At 33.4% G+C, this 17,261-nt stretch overlaps 1 protein-coding gene across 10 annotated transcripts; it reads right to left on the bottom strand.

Moving 5' to 3' along the window:
• Positions 1-10,000: 10,000 nt before the first annotated feature.
• LOC145610271 (arginine biosynthesis bifunctional protein ArgJ, chloroplastic-like) lies at positions 10,001-16,348 on the bottom strand. Of its 10 annotated transcripts, none has more exons than XM_081665586.1 (8): positions 16,205-16,348; positions 15,032-15,178; positions 14,455-14,532; positions 12,938-12,976; positions 12,734-12,833; positions 11,676-11,773; positions 11,422-11,562; positions 10,001-11,084 (listed from the first exon to the last, which is right to left on the bottom strand). In XM_081665586.1, the coding sequence occupies exons 4-8, from the start codon at positions 12,947-12,949 to the stop codon at positions 10,917-10,919; spliced, it is 519 nt and encodes a 172-aa protein (XP_081521712.1). In that variant the 5' UTR covers positions 12,950-12,976; positions 14,455-14,532; positions 15,032-15,178; positions 16,205-16,348; the 3' UTR covers positions 10,001-10,916. The 10 variants fall into 10 exon arrangements, 7 of the variants coding, with proteins under 7 accessions (XP_081521712.1, XP_081521713.1, XP_081521714.1 ...); XM_081665587.1 differs by having other exon boundaries at positions 14,455-14,521; XM_081665588.1 differs by having other exon boundaries at positions 14,455-14,506.
• Positions 16,349-17,261: the final 913 nt, after the last annotated feature.

Below are 17,261 nucleotides of genomic sequence, written 5' to 3'. Positions count from 1 at the left end.
AAAAACAATTTTTTTTTTTAAAATCCCCATCCATCAACCGGTGGCTGCTGCCACCGTCAAGACCCCCACCACCGGACCGATTACGACCAGCCCCACCACCTAACCGCTACGACCAGCCTCCACCACCTAACCGCTACGACCAACCCCACCACCTAATTGCTACCACCACACTGCACAGCCACCACACCGCACCGCACAGCCACAACCATCGCACCGATTTCGACCCCCTTTCCACCAATTTCCGACCTCAAAACCCTAGACACCACCTAACCACTACGACCAACCCCACCACCTAATCGCTACCACCGCATCGCACCGCACAGCCACAGCCCCCACACCGGATTTCGACCCCCTTTTCACCAATTTACGACCTCAAAACCCTAGCCACCAAATTCCGACCACCCGTATAGCCCCCCTAATTCCGACAACTCTTAAAACCCTAGCCACCAAATTTCGCACTCCTAAAACCCTAACCACCACCTAATTCCGACCACCTCCCTAGTCCACACCAAATTCCGGCCCCTCCCTTGCCCCCACACGAAATTCCGACTAACCACGGTGAGTTAATTTCGTTGACGGCTGGGCTGATATGGAAATCGAGGAAGATGAAGAAGAAACGTCAAAAAGGTGGGCCTACTAACGGATTCATGGACGGAATCCGTTAGTTGGTGGTAAATTTGAATTTTTGGAAATTTTGGTGGTGGTATAGTAAATCTTGTTTTTTTGGAGGTGGTAAATTCAATTAAGTGGTTATTTGAAGGTGGTAAAAGTTAAAATTCCCTTATATTTAATTCTTGTGAAAATTACTTGTAAGAAGGGATTATAGGGACAGAGGGAGTACTAGATATTGAAATTCATAGGAAATGTTAAAGTCATTTTTGGTTGACACGAAGAAAATTGTATTCACATACATAACAAACTTAACTACTTTTCAATTTTCTAAAGGTAAATATGTAATTCCAACCAAAAATAAACAATCGAAAGTTGATTAACCAAGGTAAATATTGACGTTTGGGATTTTAAACTTAAATACACGTTTTATATCATTAATATTTTTTATCATATTTTTTTAAGAAAGATTTTTAACTTTTTTTAATTTATTTTTATTTTTATTTTTTTATTTTTATATTCCACCTGATTCACCTTTTGAGCTAATTCAGATTAAGAGATTAGTTATGATCATCTAGGGGTTAGGTTTCAGTCTTCTTTCAACTACTGGGTCAAACACGCGATCCTTTCTGTTAAGGGCCTGTTCTTATACGTTGAAATTCAGTTCAGTTCAGCTCATCTCAGCTCAGTTCAGTTTAGTTCATTTCCTAATTTCCTATCTTATAAAATATTCATTTCAGTTCAGTTCAGCTTAGTTCACTCAGTTCAGTTCAGTTCAGTTCAGTTCAGCTGATTTTAGTAAATGAGAACATGCCCTAAGTGCAGTCTCAATCACCACTAAAATGTTGAAAGCAGTTTATTATGCATTCTTGAACAAACAAATTATGCTGCCTAAGACACTCAAGCAGCGAAACTAGCAGCTTATTATGTGCTCCCCGAACTCTTGATTTAGTATGTCAGGGCCTCAAGGGTTGACTTCAATAAAGGATTACCCCCTTCATTCTTTTCACATTAGTTGCAACACTATTTATTTTCGGTCGTTTTATATTAGTTATAACACTACTTTATTTGGAAAGAACCCACTATTATTTTATAATTTCTCTCTTTTATTAACCCCACTTTCACAAATGATGTACTACCTCAGTTACATTTTATTTGCAACGATTAGACATTTTTCATCTCTACTTTATGTCAAATCATTGCAAATAACATGTAACGGAGGTAGTATTATTTTTCTTTCCTACCAACTCACCCACACTACTTTTTTATTATTTCTATCTCTTACTAACAATACTTTATATTATAAGCCTAGTCTATAATTTTCTTAAACGGAGGGAGTATCAAGTATCATTCGTTTTCAATTGAAAGTGTTGGAGTATCAAACATTAATACTTCCTTCGTCCCTTTATTTTTGCCCCATTTGACTTTGCATGGTCTCTAACATGTACACATGTTAAAAAATTTATATCTCTATTTTCATACATGTAAAATTTATAAAAGGTTGATTTTTATTAAATTGACAATGAGACGAACTAAACAAGTTCTCGCATGACTATATTTCCTTTTATAAAGCAACGAAAATTTATGGTCAAAGTTTGAAAATTTTGACCCATATTTTGGCAATGGGGCAAAGAAATAGGGACGAAGGGAAAATGCACTAGTATTTCTTTCGGACAAAAAGGGTTTTTCTATATAATAACCCTGTTTTTTTCACTTTTCTACGTTGTGCCCCAACATATATGACTTTCTACATGGTAACCCCAATATACTTTTTGTTTCCATACGGTAACCTTGTCGTTATCCTGCCGTTAAAAAACTCCATTAGTGGGGCCCACCCTCCATTTATTAATATTATTTTTATCGAATTGGTATTCCGTTAAAGGTTTTGGGGTCTATTTTGGTCCTTAGGGATCCAAATTGAGCTCAGATTTAACAAAAAAAATAACGTAAATGACTCATTTTGTGTGTTAAAATGTCAACACGTAAATCGAGACATTTCTTAATAAGCAAAACGAGGCATCTACGTTATTTTTTTGCCAAATCTGAACTCAATTTGGACCCTTAAGAACCAAAATAGCCCCCGAAACCTTTGACGGAATACCAATTCGATAAAAATAATATTAATAAATGGAGAGTGGGCCCCACTAACGGAATGTTTAACGGCAGGATAACGACAAGGTTACCATATGGAAACAAAAGGTGTATTGGGGTTACCGTGTAGAAAGTCATATATGTTGGGGCACAACGTAGAAAAGTGAAAAAAACAGGGTTACTGTGTAGAAAAACCCGGACAAAAATAAACTGATTAACTATTACCCTTTTTTCCAAAAGAAACTGTCTTTCTGGTGTTGAATCTCATCTTTATCATATCACAACCCTATTTTGTTTGTTTGTCTTTTTTTTTCACTTCATATGTATCATTGAATTAAGGATTGAAGCATCAAACATATTATTATAATTGTAATACGTTACATATTTATTTTTAAACTATCTGACTAATATATATACTCCATCCGTTTTTAAATACTTGCTATATTTCTCCATGCGTGAAGTTTTAGGAGAAATTGAAGAAAGTAATAAAATATGTAGGTAGTAACTGTAAAAAGTAGTGGAAGAATAGGAGGAGAGAGAGTATTATGTTGGGTCCATCAAGTGTGAGAAATGAATTAAATATTGTAAAAGATTTCCAAAAAAGGAAATGAAGCAAGTATTTAAAAAAGGTCGGAAAAAGAAAGTGGAGCAAGTATTTAAAAACGGGGGGAGTATATAACTTTAATTTACGCAAATTTTTTTGGTTAAATCTGTGCGTCACATGGGCAATAATTTAATCATCTAACTAGTGTGTGGTCCGGGCGATGCCCCGGGTTGCTAGTTTGTACGTACTTGTTGGATTTCGAGTTTAAGTCTTGCTATAAATATTTTTAGTTGCCAAACACAATCATTACATAATGGAAACAAATAGTATAATAAAACACCAATTAACTTATCTAAGTTAACTATAATTGTTGGATAAAAAAACACAATTAATAAATGGCTTAGATGGTAAGACTTATAACTTAACACTTGTTGGCCTTAAGTTCAAATTTTTTTATAAGCATTTTTTAGATGCAAACCTAATACATGTGTAATTAAGTTAATTAACGTAGTATTTGTAATAAATGTTTTCTTTCCCCCCCCCCCCCCCCTTTTTTTGTTTTTGTTTTTGTTGTTGTTGTCATTTTTCTCTATCTCTCCTCATCACATATCCATACATATATCTCTTTCTATCCCTTACACACTCACAATCAATTTTGCCTATGAATCCGTAGCAACAAGTTTGTTGCAAATATATACTCATATAAAAAGAAACGAAAGTTTGTTGCAAATATATACTCACAAAAAAAGAAAGAAACGGAAGTTTGTTGCAAACATGTACTCATATACATAGAAACAGAGGAATCATTTGGTCTTAGTAAATTATTAAGGCAACTTCGATGAGAAAACCTCACGAAGTTGCAAGCGCATCTCCACAAAAGCCGGAGACAAGTGGCTGGAAGCATTGACTTGGATTAAGTTTATACGAAGTATAAAAGCCACGTCATTATGCGACTTAGGGCCTGTTCACATTTACTTAATTTCAGTTTAGTTCAGTTCAGTTCAGTTCCAATCAGTTCAGTTCAGTTCAGTTCAGTTCAGCTCTTAATTTCCCTCTCACATAAAATATTCATTTCAGCTCAATTCAGTTCAGTTCAGTTCCAATCAGTTCAGTTCAGTTCAGTTCAGCTCCAATCAGTTTAGTTCAGTTCAGTTCAGCTCAGTTCAGTAAATATGAACATGCCCTTAAAACGCTTATTTCGAAAGTTATAAAAAGGAATGAATTTAATCATATTATTCAAGCTAAGAAACAGGTAAAAGACTCTCTATTTCTGTATTTTCTATCTTTTATATATGATGAAGACCAAGAAGCATGTTGGGGTTCTCCTACTTATCGTTGCCATTATATTCATGATGGTGGCAACTGGTGTTGATGCTCTTCTCTGCGCACATCAAGGGGAATCTTAATAGTGTTAATCGCATAAAGACTGTAAATTTACTTGGACCCAACGATTGTAGGGGTCGTTTTCTTTCCTCCTCCAATGATAACTTTTTTGTTCTTCCGCATTTTTTGTAAAATACAATTGGAATGTTGTTTACAAGCGAATTACTTTGTTAGTTAGGGCAAAATGTGAGCTTTCAATGGGATTAGTGCACACACGAACTGCAATTCTGGGTTTTAGGGGGGTTTTGCTAAGGAAGAAGAAGAGTTCAGATGAGAGAGAAACGAGAATTAACCTTTTTTCTTCTAATTTAGGTAGTTCGGTGAGGGTAATAAATGGGGGGTAATTTGTTTGGGGTAATTTTTAATAATTTGGGTTGGTTAGGTTAATTATACTAGAGTTAGGTTTAAGTGTGGTTAAATATGGGTTATGACGTCATAAGGTGAGTTAAATCACCGAAAAGTACACTCGGGTAGTAATCGGTGCAATTTAGGTGAACTTGGGGTAGTAATTAGAAACGTTTTTTTTATGGGTAGTAATTGACAAGACCTCTCTTTTTGAGGTAGTAATTAACAAATTTTCCTAATATTTAATTATACTAGTCGTTGGTGCACGCGCTACGCGCGTGCCCCCCCGACGGCAAGATAAGTAATATTCGCGAATTTGTATGGTTCGTGTAGTATTCGTTATTATGTTTCGGCTTTGTAATACAAACAGTGAAAAATTGATATAGAGTATATTTTAAAAATTGTCTATTAGAAGTGTAATGATAGAAATGTGTGTAAAATATTAGTTCAAGTGCAAAGTGTTTTATTTTAAAAAATGGCTATGTTGTAAAAATAGTGCGGTGTATACATAATGTAAAGTAAGAAACATAGTGCGATCCATACGTGGTGTATTTTAAAAAAACAATTGGTATAAAAACAAACAATCTAGAAAAAAAATTAAATCGTAGTCAACACACGTGTTTCATAGATGTGATCGTGTTTCGTAGTTTGAGATTATGAATTTCCCAGCAACCTACACTACGCGCGTGCCCCCTCGACAGTAAGATATGTAAGATTCGTGGATGTGATCGTGTTTCGTAGTTTGAGGTGTTATTAACATGCTAATTAGGGGAGCATAATTTAATGAATTTTAAAAAGAGCTTGTTGAATCATTAATGTTATTATTGTGTGTGATTATCTTGAATATCAGATATCCAATTTTTTCGAATCAAATATCCAAATTTTTTGGATCGGATCCAGATTGGATCAACAAATATTCGAATTTTCAAATAGTTTTGCTTAGCCTTAATTTAAGGACTAATTGGTGCAATATATGTAATGTTAATTGTGTGTTTTTAATTTATCTCTAAGATTATATAAATGCACATAAGTTTGGTTTATGCTAATTAGTTACATTTGAACGATTGTAGTGTTTTTAGCAATCGAGCATCTTATTTTATAAATAGGATGTTCTTATGTTGTTTTAGGAAAGAGCGCTAAGGGCTTTAAATAATAGATAAGTTGAATTCTAATTTTGTTTGTTGATTAAATATGTATTTTTAAGAGTGCTATTGTGTATAGGAAAATATGGAACACATGATAAAACTGTAACACCCCAATAATTCTCCCTTTTAAAATAGTGGAGAACCATTGACATGATACCGCCACGTGTTAAAACGTTAAGGCTTTATCAAAGTATCGCAGCGGAAAAACAAACTTAAGTATTTAAAGTATCACGGTTCGAAAAAGGGAGAATTATTGGGGTGTTACAAAAACGTTTTCTTTCTCATGATTTATATAACTATTTAATGGCTTTTAAGTGTACTAATTAATATTATCTCTCTCTCTCTCTCTCTCCCTCTCTCTCTCTCTCTCTCTCTCTCTCTATCTCTCTCTCTCTTCTCCCTTTGACTTTATCTCCCCTTTTTTCAATAGCTTTGAAATCATACGTTTACTTGCTCACATTTCACTCATCTTTCGTTTATTAGCTCAAACTATTTCCTATATATATCTCTCTCTTTCTTCTGTCCTAAATCCTAATCCTTCTTGTCCTTGTTCCATTCTTAAAAAAGGCTTTTAAAACTATAGGTTGTATTTATTTGCTCTCCTCCCCCCCAACATCTATCTTTATTTTGCTCTCCCTTGAGCCCTCTCTCTCTCTCTCTCTCGCTCTCTTTCCCAACTATCTCTATTTAGCGCTCTAGCTTTATTCGATCTTTCGACCTCCTCTATCTCTCTTGGCCCTCGTTATCTCTCTATTTCACTCTCTTTTTCCCAACTCCTCTTTCTTATTCTCTCTTTCTCCTAAATCCTCTTTCCCATCTCTTGGCTCCTCTCTCCCATCTCTTGGCTCTTCTCTCCCAGCCCTTCTCTGTCTATCCCCTAACATGTTTTTTAATTTACTCTTAGCTCATGTCCTGCCTTTTCTCTTTCTATTTTATTTTACCTTTTCTCTCTTTCATAGCACGCTTCTCTTTTAGCCCATCTCCCCTCTCCCCTTCTCGTGACCTTGCCTTCTCTCTCTTTAGCACCATCATATCTCAACCCCCTCTATCTTTCTTTCTCTTTTGACATTGTCATTCGGTCTATCTGTCTATTCTTTCTCTTTCTCTTGGCCTCTTTTTCTTTCCCAACCCTTTTTTCTCTCTTTTCCATCACTTTTCATTCTTGGCTCCCTCTCTTTTTTTCTCTCTACCCCTCTCTTCCTTTCCCATCCCCCCCCCCCCCCCCGCTCTTTTTTTTTTCCTCTCCATCTCCTCCTAATTCTTCCTCTCTCTTTCTCTCCTCTCTCGAGTCTCTTCCACTCCTTCTCCCCCTTCCTATCTGTTACCTTTTATCTTTCTAAAGTGATCTATAACTATGATTGTATTAACATTAAAAAAAAACATTTAGTCATGAATAACATGATTTTTTATCAGAATGTTGAAAAATTTAAGCCTTGTTATGTTGACCTTATTTTCACTTATTTCAGGAAAAATAATTCATATAATGGTTAATAAGTTTAGATAAGATAAATTCAGAAAAAATAAGTTTAAATTAGTTGTGATAAGAGCTTATCAGGGTTACCCAAGTTCAATTTATTACTAAAATAAGTTTTAATAAGGGTTAATAAGTTCGGATTAAATCAGATAACTTCATATAAGTTAAAAATCAAGTGAATAGAGCGCACTCTTATTCTAAAGGTGTTAATAAATTAGATGCCTCAATTGTCACGAAATCACGCTGTTTAATTAATAACATTTACTAATTATTTAAAAAAAGCGTGTCCAAATATAGTTGTCAAAATCTAGTCCCCCTATTTTGCTATTTCTTTTTTTTTTTCCCTCCCTTTAGCTTTCTCGTTATTTCACTTGTCTTTTGTAATTTTGACTACTTTAAAATGTAGTGCCATCTTCTCCTTAATGACACTCTAATAAGTATTCTTAATAAGTACTCTCTCTCTCTCCCTCCCTCCCTCCCTCTCCCTCCACCCCTCCTTTTTCAATGGGTTATTTTTGGGTGTGTTCACCTCTATCCTCTCATCTACAATTTTGTGTTCTCAATTTTGAGTATCTATTACTCCTACCTTGAATTTTGTTTAAGTTTTCATTTCCTTGTACTACTTGTTACGGAGAAAAAGTAACAATTTTGCAACTAAATGCTTTCATCAAACACCAATCAGTTTATAATTGCCCCAAGAAAAAGTGAACAAATATCGACATAACTTGTAAGAACTCTTAAGCATCAATAAGAAGCCGAGGGTAGTACAATGACCCTTGATTATCATACTCTTCTACATAATGTTCTTAGCACACACATTGAGATTCATCCAACAAAACAATGAATAAATTTAAAAAAAATTGAAGTTACATGGTTTGTATGGTTATTTAACTTGTTTGATGGTTAGTTATATTTATGCTATTTGGCTAATCCATCTGTTGCTATATAGAAAAATGTGTTCACACATAACGAAATTGAAAATGTACATTCATACAAATGGAAAAACATAGCCACTAATTACGATTAATGTTAAATTCTTAGAATATCCATTTGAGTAACATCAAATGCAAGAAACTATTCAAGGACATTTTAAAGCTATCTTAAGCTAAAACACTATAATGGATTGCCTACTTATCTTCACAAAAAAAATAAAAAAAAAATTTAAAAAAACAGTGGCAAAAATTATCCAGTACTCATAATTTATTAATAAAAGTTTAACACCCAACAAAACCAATCAATTGTTTCCACCAGCAGATACTCGGTCTAGACCTTGACTTTCTTTTGATGAGTTGAAAAATGCAAACATAACACATTGATTATTAATCCTTTCATTGGAAGGGGAGCAGGAATGAGACACGGTCACAAAGTTCTCTAATACTCTATTGAATGATGTGTATTACTTTAATTTGAGCTGCTTCATGAACTATATCAAATTCCTTTCCCCTAAATCTTCGTAAAGTAGACTCACAGTCTTTTTCATGACCAACCTTCACCTGCATTGAACTTGGGTAGCTACTATCTTCTTGACCTCTTCCGAAGTCCCATCATATAACAAAAGCAAAAATAGTATAAGTAAAAATATCAATAATGCTGAAAAAACTCAATTCTGCAGTGATTGATTCAGCTTCCTATTCCTCCATCAAAATTATTGAGACATTAAATTAAATATCATAATTTTATAGTAAGGTATATTCTAAAAATACACCCATGATAGTTTATAAGAAATCATATGCCACTCATCTCCTACTTAGTTGCCCTCTAAAGAAAAATACATCAATAATACACGAGAATGGACTCAACGATCCACAATGGAGGCTATATTATAAAAGTAAATAAATTACAATGTAATCAAACATATTGTTTAGTCCAAACTTTACCAAATTACTTAGCAAAAGAATCATGTTATCTACGGCACTAAAAATACCAATCTTTTGAGCTATCTTAACAGATTTAACAATTTTCAGACAACACTATAAATTCGCTTATTATAGCTCACAAATAACAGTTTTCAGCCATAGTATAAGCATGTACAAATTCTCAATTCAAGGTAATGTTAATGTTAGCTACCGATCAATAAAGTATGAGTAATAGTTTTCCCAAATGCTCACTAATACTCGCATCAAAAGAGAGAGACTCAAATCAAAATAAACATGGATAATCAAGAAATCAAAAGTGAACCAGATTTAACTATGAGCATTTTAGATTAAGGGCCTGTTCATATTTACTGAAGTGAGCTGAACTGAACTGATTGGAACTGAACTGAACTGAACTGAATTAAGCTGAAATGAATATTTTATGTGAGAGGGAAATTAAGAGCTGAACTGAACTGAACTGATTGGAACTGAACTGAACTGAACTGATTGGAGCTGAACTGAACTGAACTGAAATTAAGTAAATATGAACAGGCCCTAAATTGCACAACTAAACTCATTTTTTCCCCTCTACAGAATTCCAACAATACCTATAAATAAACAAAACCCAAATCTCAAAATTCAAATTCATCAAAATAAACATAAAAAAAAAACACCTGAGAAATAGACTAAACATAAATGAACCAAAAAGATATTTGCCAAAGAATAAAAGGATACTAAAAAGGGAAGGCATTGGAGATCGAAGAACTCACTCAATACTGCTCTTTCGCTAGCCATTAACCTTTTCACTTCAGATCCCATTCAATCTCCCCATTTCCCCTTTTACTCTCTTCACGAACAAAGTAGAAATCATTTTTTTTTTAAAAAAAAAAAAAGTCAAAATGGGATTTTTACATGAGGTTAAATATCCACAATATAAACTTAAATTATAAGATCAAAAGAAGGTCTGTTACTCTATTCCAGATGAATTAAGAACCCTCTTTGTCTTATAATCATAAGAAAACTTTGTTTAATTTTGCAAGCTTTCTATCTTCCCGTATTTATTAAAAACATGGCAACATTATTATAGTAATTTGGGGCTTATAAAAAAACTGAAAATTTACTGAGGAGCAACAATTCTAGGATGGTAATAATGAGTGTTCTCGACTCTTCCAATAGTTGGAGCTGATATTCCAACAGACTTCATATAGAAAATAATCAATTAGAGATTGAATGATCTAAATCAAATATATAAATAAAAACCCTAGCTTTATGATGCATGGGAATATAATCCCCATTTCTTTTACCAAACTGAATTGAAACCACCCCAAAATTCTGAAATAATTTGTCACCCTCCATTTCTGCATAGATAGAAATTAAAGCATCGTTCATAATCAAGGTATAGGAAATATAACGAAAAAAAGGAAATGAACAAAACCTTAAAAGTAGAAACAATAATAGCACCCAACCAATCTTCATGATGAAACAATGAAGGAAGAAACCGAGTTAATTATTATAGCATTCATATTATAGCCTAAATGTTCAGAAATTTGTAAGTAAGGAGGTTTCTCTCCTTGGGCCCTCAAACCACCATAAATACCGGCAGCCTTGAATCCTTTGGCAGCTGTACCTCCCCCAGAAATCTACAAAAGAAACTAAACACTGAGATTTCAAGCTTTTCTTTCTTCATTTCAGATATGGAAATAGACGCCAGAATCTGTCTTGCTATCCTTTTAACTCAATATTCAGGATCAGCATGACCTAATTAGCTAACCCCACTCCCCCAGCCCCCTCAAAAACTACAATCACAAACATGCGAATTGGTACAATGAAACACTTAAGAACTTATAAAATAGTGACACTTTTGAACAAATAATATAAATAGTAAACTGCATTCATGTACCATTCCATGTGCTGCAAATTAATTAACATTGTTCAGGATAAACAAGAAAACACAAATATAATTCGGAAATCAGTAACCTGATGCCACGGTCCTTCAGGGATAAGTATAGGAGCTGCAGGTATATGATTCGCTGCAAGTACGTCCTTCACCGCATCAGTAGCAACTGACGACATGGAGACTATTGCCAATTCCCTCCTAGACCCAGACAGTCTGCAAAACTGATTAAAGTGTGTATTGAAATAAAATGATTCAGGGTAATCCAGACACCATACAAATATCATTTTCCAAACTGAGCAACCTAATTATTAGCTTACTCTTATAATAATCTTACAATTAAGAAATTATCTAGACCTTTTTGTTGTTGAATCCTGGAAGTTTGACCGGAATGTGATGGAAACAAATCGACATTGTTGAACAAATTTGGACTTGCTGCATTTTAAGAAAATGTCCAAACTTTTAGAGTTTTTCATATTAAATTCAAAATCTATAATACTGGAAAAGTGAGGAATGCAAAAAAAAAAAAAAAAAAAAAAAAAAAAAAAAAAAAAAAAAAGGAAAAACTTAAAACATTCTTGAGTGTCTTAGAGCTAAACAACCCACAAATTGAGGAACTGATACAAATCAACAAGACAATAATCAACATACTAATTCATTCAATTCACTCACTAATTCACCAAACCCATTTGAATTAATAACCAAATTTGACATAATAAGGAGAAGAGAATACTTCGTATATACTTATAAAAAAACAGTAAACAATCATACAAGCACAACCTAAAAAAAATAAAAAATTAAAAATAAAAAAAACAAGCTCGAAGGAAGCTAGAAGCAAAAATTAAATTTTTAACATCTAAAACACCCCTATAAGCAATAACCAAGCTCATTGTCTATCATGTTTGACGAAAAGAATAATGTGCAGCCAATTTCTCTAATCTAAATATAAATGTATTGTATTAGGCAAAGCATCATAAGATGAGAGGAAGCACAGTAAGCAGTATATCTTAAGAAATAAACCCAAAAACAATTCATAGAACCCACTATTCATTCAGCACCATTATTCTGGAATGCCAATGATGCCTTCATCCCAAGCCTACCCAAGAACAAGGCATATAGGATGTGCAGAAGAAACACGAAGAAGCAACAATTTAGCAAGAGCTGCCAGAAAAGGAGAGTGTAATAAGCTTGATGGCTACATTATACAAAATAAAGAATTGTTTTTTTTTTCCCTCAATTTATAGTAACAAAGCCTAAATGTTCAGAAATTTGTAAGTCAATTAAATCTTTGTCTAAAGATTAATAAGGATAATTATAAAATACAGTTAAATTCATACAAGCACAAAAAAAAAAAAAAAATCCTGCAAAAATCCATAAAAGCAAGAAGTCACTCACAAATACTTATTATGAGGTTCGGAGCTCCAAAAGCATTTGGGCAGAGTGCTTGAGAACTTCTCTGAGATTGTCTTCCTCTCGATCCTCTCCTATTTTCCCCCTGGAACTCAACAAAGCACAACGAGTGAGTGAGAACTATAGCAACTTTAGAGTTATTACAACTCAGTTGTTGTATCAGGGCTAGCTGACAGATTCGAGGGGTACATTATTGCTCATAGATCGTCAAGATTTATATAAGAAGACCTGTATAAAAACACACAAAACAAGTATGAATAGCAGAAACATTGATGTAGATAGTTACAACTGAAGTATAAGTGAGCAATCTAAATAGTCAAAGAAACAGGAAGAGACGTACACTTAAATTCATCAAGACCCCCGACCAGATTTGGCATTTAGGTAATGCCCACCTGCGAACACAATCATAGTAGGGTGTCCTTTTTTTTATCTATGCCTCCTAGATTAACTTTGTTATGGGAAAGGTCATAATGTTTCTCTTATCTTATGACAAACTTTAGGCAAATAAGTCTGCCTCCTTTTCAAACACTTTAAGAACATGGAACCCGTCTTATTCACAAGATTACAAGTAAGAGGAATCTTCGGAACATTAACACTTCAGAAACTTCTGTCAGTTTTGTAGCACACATTATTTGTTATAGGAGTAGATAAAGTCATAAATGACAAATGACATAAACAATATTTAATTTCGGGTCATGACTACGTTGTTTGGTGATCGTGATGAGTTGTATTTTCCTAAAGTAATGACTACTCTCTAAGCTTTAATGAGTATTGGGCCATTGGCAGGCTTTTAATACATACAATCAAGAAAATAAAATAAGCAAGCAGAGATGTAAATTAATTGAAGTGCTCGAGAACAAAAGGTCTAGAAGAGTAGTATATTGTAATAATCTCATTTAATAAAAACAACAAAAGGCTCATGTAATACGAAATAAGAAGTTAATTAAGAGTGATGAATAAACTTGGGGAGATTAGTGTTCATTCATTAAATCTATTTTATAAACATTTAAACCCTTCAATACATTTAAACTAATTAACTTTAGTCACTCACACATTTGAAAATTTAACATATACATTAATCCTCATCACTTTGGCAAATTATCAAAACATCCTACTTTCATTGTAAAATTACATCTAATAACCAAGTATAATGAGAAGTTGAGAGCAATGCATTTTCATCCTTTTTAATCTAACAAATCTAGCTTTAATTTTTAATCTCCAATTGGAACTTCAAGAATCAACACCCTCAAACATCACCTATAGCATCTCATGTCTAATTAAAAGCAAGCTCACCAGCAGATAACCACTTATTTCAATGCAATGGAAAACTGGCAGAATAAAACAATAATTACCATAATATGCTAAACATGCAAAGCTACTGCGACTGAATCAAGGCAGCAATTTGGTTCCATTGCTAAACTCCAATGATAAAAACTTACACCTCTGGTAAATGTACACGCTACAAACAGTACAAAAATCTACCTAAACCCCTTAAAATCTCAATCAAGAAATGAAAATTTATAGAACCTACTTAGTTAATCCTCTAAATTTAGCAAAAATTGATCAATGTTAGAGACATAATCAAGGATAAATCACCAATGAACGAACAGAAATTGAAATTAGTTCTTCACAAAATAAAACAAAACCCAAAAAAAAAAAAAAAAATTAAAACTTAAAAACAAAAAATCAAATTTTAGAGCATATACCAGCATCAATAACAGCATCCCAATCTGTAGTAATTCCATCTTTCTGAAACTGCTGCGGCAGAAAAACCTGTGAGATCGCTAGCAATACGAACAAGAGAAGGGTTGAAAATTGAACCAATAAGAACAAGAAAGAGAAAGGAAACAGATATTGTATACACAACACATCAATATTTCTATTACACTGCAGGATTGTTCTCAAATATCCAAAATAAATCCAAATATTCCTAATAAACTGCAGAAATTAACTCAAATATCCAAAATACATCCAAACCCATATTAAAATTCCAGAATCTTAGTATACATCAAAATTCTCCTGGGTCCATCTACCTCCTTGCAAAAATTAAATTTCTAACATCTAAAACACCCAAATGAATGACAAAGCTCAAGTAAAGTAGAAATTTTTACACCCATGAATATTATAACCAAAATGAGAAGAAAACTCAAAACTTATAGTTCAATGACAAAAAAGAATGCCTGAATTAAGAAGTTGCTATTTAGAAATATTGTTTAGAAATGAGCAATTTTTCTATCTTTCTATTCAACCACAACAAATTGAAAGGGAAAGAAAATACATTACAAGTTTATGAGTTTCGTCTATAGTTTAAGTGGTTGCAGTCCTGAGATAGCGGCAGTCTGATGCCGGAAACTTTGCCATCACTAGTACCCCTGCCGCCGTTCATCGCAATATGTCTCCTCTTTTTCTTGTTCGACAAAAAAAGAAAACCTGAATAAAAAGGGCGAAAATTCTTAGAATTTTATCAACACTCCTTCTTTCATGGATTACTCAGATTATTTCCGATTAAAATTTCCTCAATTCAATTACAAAATTAAATTAAAGAGAGGATATATAGAAAAATTGAATTACAAAATTAAATTAAACCACAAAAACCTCAAATTTTCAAAAACCCACAAAAATTCACATTACCCCATTTCACAATCAACAAAAATAAATCAAATGTTGGGTAATTAACCATCAAATGAACAACAACAATAATTATTTTTTTTTTTTTTTTACCGAAAAGCTGTGACGAAGGGAAGCTGAATATCACCCCATTATTCTGATAGTTAGACTTCCTTCTCCCAATTTTTTTCCTTTCTCTCTCCTCTATTACTTACTTCGTCGACCCAAATCAAACAATCCCCCCAGAAAAGCAAATCAATCTCGAACAATCGATCATTTCTAGGGTTTGTTTTAATTTCTATTCAGATTAGTGTTTCATTTTTTTCATTTTTTGTTGATTTTATCTATGGCGAAATGGCAATGGAGGTTTAAGGAAGAAGCAAAAAATTGGATGATTGAATTACTAATTTGAGTCAGATTGCGAGCTTAATCTTCAATTCAAACTTAATCAGGTATATATCTTCAAATTTCATGCGTTCTTCATAATTTAGGGTTTTTACTTATGTTATCATACCTAATCTTGATTCGTTCTGAACTTGATGATAGTAATCTTGTTGATATTTATCTGATTATTGATTTTATTTTATCAATTCGAGTACAATGATGATTAATCGCTGAAATTTGCTTCAATTTCTAAGCACAAAACATGCTTTTTTCGGAATTAAGGATTTCTAGATTTGCTGATTATTAGTTGTGGTGCTTCATAATCTCCATAAATCGTATCCTCTGACCTCTGAATTTTAGCAGAAATTGTTGTAGCTACCTCTGCCATTTCATCTACCTCTGGAGGAATCGAATTCACAAGAGAGGAGTGGTAATTGATCAACTAATTCAAAGAAAAAAACTAACCTCAGAAACTGCTCCAATGGTAATTTTGAGCTCATCGCCATTGTTGTTGAAGGAAACATATTTTCTCTCTCTAGCTTTCTCTCTCCTTGTTTCCATAAAAAGTCTGAGCTTCTTTCTGAGATGAGAAGAAAGAGAGCTAAGGGAAGTCGGTGATAAATCACTCAAGCTGTCAAGCATGAAGCATCAACCAATTAGATAAGGGAGCAAAGGGTAATTTCGGCTTTTCATTAAATTCGGGGCTGAATATGTAATATCCTCCAAAATTACTGTTGCTAAAGTTTCCATATTTATAAGTGTTATAGATAAAATTAAAGTGAAATTAGTGCAGCGGCATGTGTACCCTGCAAAGTTGATTGTGAATTTCTATTCATGTAGATTTCTTTCATTCTATATATCTTTCTATCAATGTAGGAGAGTCTGTTTTGTACACCCGAATACACCCGAGTGATATAACAAATTCTATCCATATAGGCTTTATTTTTATTTGCAACTTTTATCAAAAATAGAAATTTTATATTATTTGTAATAATTATTTACTTTCTTTTTTACATGTCACTCCTCTCTATCTCTCTCCTCATCACATCGAGGCATATATTTAATTTATCTCTGTCCCTTTCACATTCACAATAAACTTTTGCATACGAATCCGCAACAACTAACAAGATAAGTTTGTTGCAAATACTACATATAAAAAGAAATAGAGAAATCATTAGGTCTTAGTAAACTATTATGAGGCAGCGTTGCTGCCAGCGCATCTCCATAAAGTTCGGGCACATCGCACATGTAGAAGCATTGACTTGGATTAAGTACATATATAAAAGCTACGTCATTATGCTACGTAGTTATGCTACGTAATACTACGTCCATTTTGAAGGTTATAAAAAGGAATGAATTCAATCGTTAGTTGGAGCACCAATTCATCAAGAAACAGGCAAAAAGACTCTTTGTTATCTTATATGATGAAGATGATCAAGAAGCATGTTGAGGTTCTTCTACTAATCGTTGCCATTGTATTCATGATGGCGGCAACTGGCGTTGATGCCGGATTTCTCTGCGC

This window comes from Chenopodium album, chromosome 24 (genome assembly GCF_948465745.1).
Source record: "Chenopodium album chromosome 24, dcCheAlbu1.1, whole genome shotgun sequence".
Lineage (NCBI taxonomy): Eukaryota > Viridiplantae > Streptophyta > Magnoliopsida > Caryophyllales > Amaranthaceae > Chenopodium > Chenopodium album.
This window is presented reverse-complemented; position numbering and strand designations above follow the sequence as displayed.

Excerpts from the sequence above, each read along its gene's own strand:
- LOC145610271 (XM_081665583.1), bottom strand. The coding sequence starts at position 14,493 with ATGGAATTACTACAGATTGGGATGCTGTTATTGATGCTG. Across the intron at positions 11,774-12,733 it reads GAACCTCATAATAAGTATTT|CAAGTCCAAATTTGTTCAAC; the intron begins GTGAGTGACTTC and ends CTTAAAATGCAG. Across the intron at positions 11,563-11,675 it reads GTCTAGATAATTTCTTAATT|TTTTGCAGACTGTCTGGGTC; the intron begins GTAAGATTATTA and ends CACTTTAATCAG.